This window comes from Temnothorax curvispinosus, unplaced genomic scaffold (assembly GCF_003070985.1).
Source record: "Temnothorax curvispinosus isolate PA1 unplaced genomic scaffold, ASM307098v1 QBEX01006213.1, whole genome shotgun sequence".
Lineage (NCBI taxonomy): Eukaryota > Metazoa > Arthropoda > Insecta > Hymenoptera > Formicidae > Temnothorax > Temnothorax curvispinosus.
The window spans coordinates 49,745-60,989 of record NW_020215993.1 but is presented as its reverse complement, the minus strand read 5'-3'; the positions used below and the strand labels follow the sequence as shown (position 1 = coordinate 60,989).

At 31.5% G+C, this 11,245-nt stretch overlaps 2 protein-coding genes across 5 annotated transcripts in view; one reads left to right on the top strand and one right to left on the bottom strand.

Annotated features, from left to right (window-relative positions):
• Positions 1 to 361: 361 nt before the first annotated feature.
• LOC112455571 (importin subunit alpha) lies at positions 362 to 5,277 on the top strand. Of its 2 annotated transcripts, none has more exons than XM_025017585.1 (8): positions 362 to 502; positions 897 to 1,031; positions 1,272 to 1,585; positions 1,676 to 1,931; positions 3,121 to 3,259; positions 3,354 to 3,712; positions 3,805 to 4,137; positions 4,357 to 5,277. In XM_025017585.1, exons 2-8 carry the CDS (start codon positions 966 to 968, stop codon positions 4,456 to 4,458), a joined length of 1,569 nt encoding a protein of 522 aa, XP_024873353.1. In that variant the 5' UTR covers positions 362 to 502; positions 897 to 965; the 3' UTR covers positions 4,459 to 5,277. The 2 variants fall into 2 exon arrangements, with proteins under 2 accessions (XP_024873353.1, XP_024873351.1); XM_025017583.1 differs by having other exon boundaries at positions 894 to 1,031.
• A 105-nt stretch (positions 5,278 to 5,382) lies between these two features.
• The window catches only part of LOC112455570 (type II inositol 1,4,5-trisphosphate 5-phosphatase), a 49,353-nt gene continuing 43,490 nt past the window's right edge, over positions 5,383 to 11,245 (bottom strand). For 2 of the 3 annotated variants that reach the window (XM_025017580.1, XM_025017581.1), the window contains exons 15-19: positions 10,345 to 10,442; positions 10,077 to 10,254; positions 6,914 to 7,041; positions 6,715 to 6,826; positions 5,383 to 6,135 (exon numbers count right to left, since the gene is read on the bottom strand). In XM_025017580.1, the coding sequence (XP_024873348.1) occupies positions 5,975 to 6,135; positions 6,715 to 6,826; positions 6,914 to 7,041; positions 10,077 to 10,254; positions 10,345 to 10,442 (677 nt within the window). In that variant the 3' untranslated portion in view covers positions 5,383 to 5,974. The remainder of the gene's footprint in view (positions 6,136 to 6,714; positions 6,827 to 6,913; positions 7,042 to 10,076; positions 10,255 to 10,344; positions 10,443 to 11,245) is intronic. The other variant, XM_025017582.1, reaches the window with a different exon arrangement.

The following is an 11,245-nucleotide window of genomic DNA, read 5'->3' as shown; positions in this document are numbered from 1 at the left end:
GACATTTGTGCAAGGGGCTTAAGGTTTGTTTGCGTCAAGGGTGCATCCCCATAGAGAAAGAAATAGCGGAACGGAATTAAAACGGAATTCCTTTGATTGGCTAAAGGTGAAATTTCATGGTCAATGAAAAGCAGCAGCAGATCGTACTGATTGGCTACAAAATAGAGAATTTCTAGAAACTCGAGAACTTCTCTATTTTGCAGCCAATCAGTACGATCTGCTGCTGCTTTTCATTGCCCATAAAATTTCACCTTAATATCTCATCTTGAGAGCCCCTACCTGGAGATTAGCCAATCAGAGTATTTCCGTTTTAATTCCGTTCCGCTATTTCTCTCTCCATAGGGATGCAGCCTAGTGCAGCCTAAACAGCACTATGAACAGCACTCAGCAACCATCAGGTTTTCAGCAACAGTAACGCTTTTTTCTTTTTTTTTTTAAACTTTTAAAAGTTACTTGAATCCTCCGATAAGAAAAAACGTATACGCTGGAGAAGCTGCTTGAGGTAATTATTACACTGACTTAAGGTAATTATTAATGATGATACGCTTGAGACCGATTTATACCAATACAGACCTGTACATACAAGGAACGTTCCAGACATGATTATATTTTTGTTATAAATATCTAATACTTATTTGTGTGTGTAACTGTTATGGAAGATAAATTTGAAAACAGCGACATTTAAGCGCGTTTTCATACTTAAATCGTATTATAATAATATTCAAATTTTCTTCGAATAAGCAAATGTGAATTTTGAAGAGGTTAACTACAGACGAATTCTATCCGTTTATCTCTCAGTTGTATTTCTCTCAGTTGTATATTTCTTGCAGTTTATTTCTTACATATTCTATCTGATCGTTATCAATATACATCTAATTTGAATCTTTTTTAAGTAGGAGAAACCTACAATAGACGAAATAAGCCGAGAGAGTACATAAAGCTATTTTAAGTATAACATTGAAACAATGCCTTCTCGAGATGATCACAGCCATGGACGGATAGCAAATTTTAAATTTAATAATAAACACGAAGTAAGTGTAAATCGAATTATTTTCTAATTTATATGACTTAAATGAAGGATTTACGATAATTAATATTTCTATTTTAATCTTATTTTATATTTGAGATACAATAGTATTTTGTATCTAGATGTCTTTTATGCTTTTTGTGTTGATTTTCCGTGTAACTTATATAAAGATTTTTCAATTATTTGATATAGATTGCTACATGTATATGAAACATTTTACATATTTGACGTATATGTATCTTAGGAGGCACGAATAAGAAGGAACGCATTATCGGTGGAACTACGAAAAGCCAAGAAAGATGATCAGTTGTCAAAACGACGTAATTTGGATACACAAGAACTAACAAATTTAGGAGATAAAGCTGCTCTTTCGCCCACTTCTGCTCTTTCTATAGATGAGATTGTAAATCACATAAACTTGCCAGATGAAACATCACAATTACTGGCGATTCAAACCTGCAGAAAATTATTAAGTCGAGAAAAAAACCCTCCTATAAATGATATGATAAAAGGTGGCATAGTACCACGCTGTATTGAGCTCTTAGATAGTGATCATAAGTACGTTTAAAAACCAATTAAATAATTGATTGATTTACGTTTTTATTTTTTTATTTTTTAACAAGATATAATTTTATTATTTCTATCCAGTATTCCTTTGCAATTTGAAGTAGCATGGGTATTGACTAACATAGCTTCGGGTACGTCTGAACAAACGCAGAACGTTGTGAAACATGGAGCGGTACCAAAATTAGTGAAGATGCTTAAGTCTGCGTCGCCTGTTGTTGCCGAACAAGCAGTATGGGCCTTGGGAAACATAGCCGGAGACGGACCATATGCACGCGATCTTGTTCTTGGACATGATGCTCTACCTTTTCTGCTGGATTTAATTAAACCTGATACCCCAGTAAGTGACATTGTATTTAACCTTTGTATTTAAAAATCTTTTGTTTACAATAATAAGTGAAACTTCATCAGTGTCTGAATACCACAGGTGAATAGAGAAATGCCATTTTTTTGGTCAAACTAAATTTTTTTGCCTAATAATATTTTTGTGTGAATTTATGTATATTTTTCCATTCAGCAAACTGTGTGCCAATTATTTGTCGGTCTTGAAACACAGTCTCGTTAGAATAGTAAATTCACATAACTAAATCGATAATTTTTTAACTACATTCGTCTTGCTTGCTTTTACCTTGTCAGTATTGACACTTGGAAATAATAGTTTTGTTCGTTCATCTAAAATGCCTATTGCAAGCCAAATGGCAATTAGACAAAAATATTTTTAAAAGCAACTGCATTTAACAATAGCTGAATTGTTAATATTGGCAATAAATGAGAATTTTACAATATTACGTTATCTTTGTTGCAAGAAGGTGAAGATGATATCGAACTATGTCGATATTGGTTTAAAACATTTAGACAGCATTGTAATATTCTTAACAGTCTGTTTTCTTAATTAAGTTATAAGTAATTTAAAAAATATCTAAACTAAAAATAGAGTTATATACTGTATTAAAGATATATAACAGCATTGACAAATTGGGCTTATTAGTAAATTAGTAAATGTACAGGAGAGTATTAATAATAATTATTCATAAAGAAATAAAATTATAGAGAAAATGCAGAGTAATTCATTATATATAAAGGATCTTTATTATAAACATCGATGTAACAAAAACCTCAAATACGTTACCTGTTTGAGAGTTGTGATTAAAGTTAAAAAATATTTTCAACAAACTATTTCCTCATATTTCGTTCCTGATGTTTTGTTTCGTTTGATAATAGTTTGAGATCATAACTCTTCTCATTCATTGAATCAGTTATTTGGGATATGTTTATATTGAAATAAAATATTTTTTGGACTTGAATTTCTCTCTTTTTGTTCTTTGTTAGCATCAGAATTTGTGTTCGTCTTATTGTTAGTTGAAAACGCTTACACTTTCATTGCACTACGTCTTTTCTTAAAAGCAAACATGAGCGAGTAACAATAATGTATTTGGAAAATTATATCTTTATCTGTAAATTATATCGTCATCTTTTTTCTAATAAGTAGACAATATTCCAATGTTTTCTGATAATAATGAAATACGCAGATAACATTCATGCGCAACATCGTATGGACCTTATCTAATTTATGTCGAAACAAGAGTCCACCTCCACCCTTTGAATTGATCAGACCTGTTCTACCAGTATTTAATCGTCTGTTTAGTTATACGGATCAAGATGTGCTTGGTAAGAAATATTCACGTTTTATCGGTTATCGTTATTTTATATATTACATAATTTGTTTTGTATCTGAGATACTTTATGCAGCTATTTGTTCTAGCTGATACCTGCTGGGCACTTTCTTATCTCACCGATGGATCCAACGATAAAATACAAGCGGTATTGGAAATTGGCATTATACCAAAACTTGTACAGTTGCTGACATCACAGGAAGGAACTATTCTTACTCCAGCATTGCGTACAGTTGGAAACATAGTAACGGGTGACGATACTCAAACGGATGCTGTGATTCTCGCGGGAGGATTGACACATCTTGGTGCCTTGTTGCGGTATCATCGCGCCAACATTGTAAAGGAAGCTGCTTGGGCAACCAGTAACATTATGGCTGGTAACACAGACCAAATCCAAAGTGCGATAAACGCTGGTCTGTTACCACCATTGATAGAAGTACTTCAGTTTGTAAGTTTGTTTATGCATACACGCAAGAATCAAAGATTTTTTTAAACTTTTTGATAGAGAATTTTGTAGATAAATATATCCATTTATTTTAGGGAGACTATAAGGCACAAAAGGAAGCTGCATGGGCTGTAACTAACTTAACAACGGGAGGAACGATTCAACATTTAACTGAATTAGTGGGAGCGGGTGTATTGCCACCTTTTTGTAATTTATTGGAGACAAAAGACTGGGGTGTTATTATTGTTGTCTTAGATGGCCTAACTAATATCTTACATGCTGCAGAAAAAATAGGACAAGTAGAAAGAGTTGCTATTATGATCGAAGAAGCTGGAGGATTAGATAAAATAGAAGCTCTTCAACATCATCAGAATGAACAAGTTTATCAGAAATCTATGGCTATACTTGATACGTACTTTTCTCAAAAGGTTTGTACATTTGTTTTATGTTCATAAAGTTGACTATATAGAAAAACTATTTTTCTCGTAGACAGTTTTATATTTTACCCAGATACAGACAAATGTATAATTTTAATAAAATTATTTTATCTGCACTAAATTGAGCGATGATAATCAAATTATTATTATTTTAATAAAGATACTTGCGTATTCTTCTTTCAACAAATAAAAAAAGTAATTTTTTTTTAGGACGAAGAAGAGGTTCCTACTTCTAAAGTTAACGAGAATGCTGATGAACAGATAGAATTTAATATGACGGAAGATCCGCCGATAAATAAATTTAATTTTTGAATGAGTACGTCTTTGAATTTGGATTGAAGAATTGTGAATGAAAGAATTTATCAATATGAGACTTGATTATCAATTTGTTATAGTTCATAATGATGGCTGCCTACAATAAAAATTCGAGTGTCAGCAATATTTGTGACAAAAAATAATAGAAAAGAAAAAGCAACATGAATCTATTCAACTATAAACAATGATCTTATCTTTTTATATGTATTATAAGAATAAAATTATAATTAAGTGTTGAACACAATAATTTTGTTTTGATAATTGAGTCTCGCATCTTTTAAATGTTTCTAGATATATTTACGTGAAATCTCATTGTTACATTAGGCCTGTTCGTTTTCGCTGCACTTCTGAATTAGTGCAAGAAATTAGAATAAAAGAAAATATATTTGTTTCTTTTTAACTTATTGCACTATATTGCACTAGTTCAGAAGTGCAGTGAAAACGAACAGACCTATTAACTGAAGAAAAAAAGCTTTTGATACTAATTATTTGATGTAATTTTTAGAAGTTACTGCAAACATTTTTCAAACTTATATATTTACAGGTTTCTTTGTTAAATCTCGTAACTGATAAGTACATTTTGTAATAGAAATAATTGAGTTTAGCTTTCTTTGTACTTTCGTTGAAAAAAAGATAACGCTACTTGATCATGTTTTATTCTTCCTTTTTTTATGCAGAAAATGATTAATCTATTAAATCTCAAGTTTTCTCTTGTATTTTTACTAATATTCAATCATTTCTTTACAGACTTATTTAAAACCGTTATTTTTAAATATTAGTTTCGATAATTTGTAGAATCGATTGTCACGATTAATAACTGATCTATTACTCTATATATTATGTATTATAAATTCTGTGTAAAAGGGCTCAGTATTATTTATTCCTTTATAGTTTTCTTTTTTAATAAAACGTACGTTGATATTCTTGCAAACTTTACGATTTTATTGTATTATCACGAATAATACACCCAAAAAATTATCCGTTAGAAAAACCAATAAAAACTACGTCGAGTTCAAAATTTAATAGTTACTGCAAACATTTTTCGGCAATTATTTAGAAAAACCACGGGTTTCCGATTTTCCGTCATCATTTTGGGCGGACTATCGGCACGGAACAGGCCATGAGAATCTAGTAAAGTCTAGTTAATTTTGTCTTCCACGTTTTATGTACTGTCACCATCAGTGAAACACAACATTTTCTATGCTGCTAGATTCGAAAGAAAAAAGTTAGGAAGCATTACTTTTGTACTGACTCTCGTATTTTTAATAATATATTTGTACAAAATTCATTAACTATGATAGATATTCACTAAATTATACTTATGCAGCTTTCAAAATAATGCTTTAATTGCGGTGAATGAAAAAGCATACGTCCTATCTTTGATATATTATAAAAAAAGTGATATAATAATTGCAGTAAGATTAACTAATTTAATTATTTTTTCTCTATTTTAAAGCTGTAAATGAAAAATTCGTCGTGTTGCTGATATTCTTTCCAATGTTCAAATCGCTCGTTATCGACCCAATATAAAATCGCTTTGGTCGTTGACCAAGAAATGATAAACAAACGCAGCTTTCTTTTTATCGAAGGTAATTTGAGTCGCGCGACTTCTCTGATGACAATCGTCCCGGCTTCTTGGCGGATCTCTCAGAAATATTGATCCAAACAACGTCGCTGCACAAATAATACAATGTTTTTAAAGTATCTTGGTGGTTTTTAAAGTATATCAATGCCCACATGTGGTAGTAGAACAATAAATTAACCCTTTGAGGACGAGAGCTTTCTAAAAAACTAATTTATGAATTAATTTGATTTTAACCTTCAAATTCTAAAATTTAAAATGTGAATTCAATATATAGTGGGTCAAATTTCAAAACAATTCAATTACCATAAAACTCGATTTACGGTGTTCTTGGAATCGCTAAATGTCAAACACAATGAAACTGGAAACTTGGTATTAATTATATAGTTAGTAACGTTAAAAATTTCCTAAAATCAAATTTTGCAATAATCAGATTATTGCATAATCCGATTTTGAAATTTTGTTTGGACTCACCATTTTTAATTTTATTTCTTAATCTTAAATTCGAATAAAGCATTAGCGAATTATTCCAATAAGTCAGGTTACATATGAAAATCGAGCGAGCCTTTACACAAAATAAAGGAGAGTAGCAAATATAGCGCTCGCTCCTCAAAGGGTTAAGAATGTGACAAAAATGGGCACGAGAAACATATGAATAAGAACAACTTTACCAAGCGTCTTAGCATCGAGTTCGTTATCTTGCGTATGACTTAATAACTCTTGCAAAAACGAGCTGATATAAAGAAAGACTGTTCTTCTAGTCTCGGGTAGCTGCATTACAATCTGTAAATGAGAAAAATATATAATCTGAATTTAATTGTACAAAAAAATATTACATATAGTAAAATGTCAGTTTCCGATTTGATTTACTTGTTTGCATTGTAAATAATTGGTTGCCGCAGATAGACAAACATTATGCAGATTATATGGTATCAAGGGTTCAGCGGTAGATTCTAAAAGTAGCAATAATGCCTCTGCTACCGAATGTACACCACCAGCTTGTATGTATAACGAGAATAATTAGTCAAGGACAACGATATGTATGTATATGTGCGTGCATGTATGTATATACACGCTTTCACGGGGTCATTAGGCCGCCTGTTTACAGCAGCTGTAACCGTACCCCATAACATGTGAAACAATAACAGCTACTCTCAGCTAGTAAAGTAATTAAAGCACATTATTAAATTATTTATTATAACCTGATAACAATTTCATAAAATTTTATAATAAAAATGTTTATAATAAAAATGTTTAAATGTCAATATCTCTTAAACAAAGCATTTACGGGCATACCTCTAGAGGAAAATTTTTTCTTGTTTTGAGGTCCTAATTGAGGTTCATATTTTAAGTTAAGCGGGGAGCACACACTTCTGCACAACGCATAATGCGTAAGCATAATTAGAAAATTGATTGGTCCATATACACATGTGCATAAGGAAATAGACCAATCAATTTTCTTATGCTTACGCATTATGCGTTGTGCAGAAGTGTGGGCTCCCCGCTTTAGGACATTTTTAACCTGAAACACCGTTTATATGTATATAAATATAAATATGATATGATATATACACACACACACACACACACACACACACACACACGCGCGCGCGCGCGCGCGCGCACGCACACGCACACACGCGCACACACACACGCGCACGCACGCGCACGCACGCGCACGCACGCGCACGCACGCGCACGCACGCACACACACACACACACACACACACACACACACACACACACACACACACACACACACACACACACACACACACACACACACACACACACACACACACACACACACACACACACACACACACACACATACATATATATATATATATATATATATATATATATATATATATAAAATTTGCTGTGCGACAGTAGTTTAACTCAAATTAAAGTAAGCAATTCATAATATTATCAATTAATATATAGTTATCAGGTGTGAGAAGCGTCAAATCTTAATTCCGCATTAACTAAAATTGGCAACATGTTAGACTGAAAAACGTGATCGGGGCTATCTGTCCTATTTTTGATGGGGCAATGTGTCCACACTTCAATGACAAATTGTTCTTTTATAAATAGATAATGGTGCGTAACTACAAAAGAAAGACTTTCTTTAAGACGGATAAGGTAAACATATCCAATAAAATTATATTTAGAGCGATTAAAAGAATCAAAATTGAGTGAGAATTTTTTCGTAAAAACAGCGTTAGATTTTGGAATAAATGTTCGGGCTCTCACTCGCTACTGTAAAAAAGTGACCTAAAGAAACTACTTGATCCTGCGATTCAAGAATCGTCACCAAATTTTTATTTTAAAAATACACGTCAAGTTAAATATATGAGTTTGTCTTAAATTATTGAGTATTTTCTATTTCAAACGCTGCCGAGAATAAAGTAAAAGCCCTAAATAAAAAAAGATTAAAGAATTAAGGGGACAAAAGAAACTCATCACATTGATTTTGCAACAGACTCAAAATCAGTTTAATGCCACCGTATATAAAGAAAAATCAGCTCTACGCAGGAAACTTGTCAAAAAATCTACACGAAGTGCCTATTACTTCTCTGACTCCAACGACTAAGCAGTTTTTTCAATATCATATGTATATTAATAATAAGTAATATTATAAATAAGTATAAAAATTAATATAAATAATGTGTTTTTTATTATGTGGACAGATAGCCCCTCGAATGTAGACAAATAGCCCCATATGCGGGGCTATCTGTCTACGCTTGACTTAATTGCCCACTTAAAAAATTCGCCTCTTTAAAATGTTAAAAGATCAACTATTTTAATTGTCAACGATTTTTTTTTTTTTTTTTTTAATAGCAAGGTTAAAAGGTTATACCATTAAACTTTTAGCCAAATATCTTTATTAGTTTTTTAGTAAACTTGAAAAAAGCGTAAAGTGTGGACACATAGCCCCGATCTCCCTTATATTCTTATTTGAAAGGGCGTAAAATAAGAAAAATTTTGGCGCAAGCTAGAGGTCGATACGTTGACCCATTCAAAAGTTATTTGGGTTCAAAAATTGGTTTTTCCGAACTTTGACCCTAAATAACTCCCGAATGAGTTAACGTATCGATCTCTGGTTTACGTCAAAATTTTTCTTTTTTTATGCCTTTTCAAACAATATACTACAATATGGGGGATTTTAGTTAAAATTTTTTAGTGCCCCAGGAAGCACCAACTCAAAAATTAGGAGTCATTACTCAAGAAAGAAGAAGAGATCCAATACGCGGCCAATTTCATGTGTTGCAACCTCTTTTTTTAGTAGTCGAGTCGACTTGTATGTACATACATACATACAAAATTCATTAAAACAATCACCTATAGCGTAAACTATATGAAATCTGATAAATGCGATGCACAAAAACTTCCTGCGGGAAACGTAGACTTTATTTAAATGATATATTGATAATATAATTTATTTTCCAAAATAAAATAAAATAGCAATATTTTGAAGCAATTAACGACCATTAATTTTTAAGCTACAGCATATAACTTTAGAGAGTATTTACTTTGAAGATGATAGAATGTTTTTCTAAAGTGGCGTTTGATATATTTACTTACAAAACAAGATTATAAGCTGCGGATGGTTAAAAAAGGGTTAAATTCATTAAATCATTTTATATTTGCTATAGACGATCTTATGCCAAAGATTGCATTAATTACTTATATTTACATTTTTGTTTCATGTGTTGTACTTCAAACTTGATGGCCAGGTACTTTAATAAGGTAACTAAAAGAAATTTAGCAGTGAAAATGAGTGAAAGATGCAGTTTTTTTAACATTTTTCGAAAAAAATTTCATGTTTAGAGGCTTTGAGCGACCTCTAAATATTAAGTTACAACGCCTGCTCTTCAAGGGTCTTCATTTGAGAGTTCTTAGAACGAATTTAAGGAGTGAGACTTAAAATCAAATTTTTGAGCCAAAAATATTGCCACCTAATATATATACATATACATACATATGCATATACATATATATTGTATTTTTTTAAATATCAAAAGGATACGCATTGGATCTTGACTCCATTCATTTAGCCAATCTCGAATAGCTACAATCTCACTATGAAGGCCTGGCGTTTCAAAAAGTCCTGAAGTTTTAAGGCCATGCCGATATAGCCTGTCTACTAAGTGCCATATCTCTTTCGGTACTGGATACGGTTCTTGCGTGAGATTTTTATTATTCTCCTGCAGTTTTTAAATTAAATTTAAAGTACAAATTAGATTACAGAGAAACTTTTGGAATAATAAAATACCTGTCAATTTTTAGATATTTACCAATTCGATTAATCGTCCAATAGGGATTTCTCTAATCGGAACTGAAATATGAACAAGTGCTTCCATAGAAGAGCCAAAACAGCTCCTCTCATAAGTGCCTGAAAAATGTCATTAATTTGCATAATTATTATTTCTAAACTAACACATGACTATTAGGGTAATTCAAAAAAATCTTTTTTTTCGCGACGCACACCAAAATATCAAAGCTTACCTAAAAAAAAGAATTTTCCTCAAAATTTGAGCAAAATCGAACAGGTTTTAGAGGCTACCAGCAATTTTCAATATTTTTGATTAAAAAATCGTTTTTTTTTTTTAATGTTCAAAATTGCATAACTTTTCGAGTTTTAATGATAAAGGCGTGAAATTTTCAGGAAATCTTCAACCATTCATGTAGTTTATGAATATTAAGTTAGAAAATTTATTATCGGAAAAAATTGTTTTACGTTTTTTTTGTTTATAATAAAAAATAATTATCTATAACAAATAGGCGCCAGCGATCTGGGACATGGTTTTGACTTTAAATTACATCTAGGTAATCCAAAAATGCATTTTAATAATCAAATGCTTGAACGTCGGTGAATTTGTTGCTGAAAATTTGTTTAAACAACAAATTCAAAAAACCACGTTACCCGTAATGTAGAAATAACGTATGTCATAATCTTTATTTAGGTATTTGTATTGCATTCCAACTTTTGTTGTCAAATTCAAGTTGAGAAAATAATAAATTATTCAAATGCTACATATTTAATAATTTTTTGTTACAACATCAACTTCTTTTCTGCCTAATACAATAACACCATTCAATTTTACGAATTGCAATTGTTTTTTTTACTGCGACTCATATTTGTAAAATGGATAGATTAAGGAGGTTCGATGGCTTCATCGGAGGGAGTAGTGGGAC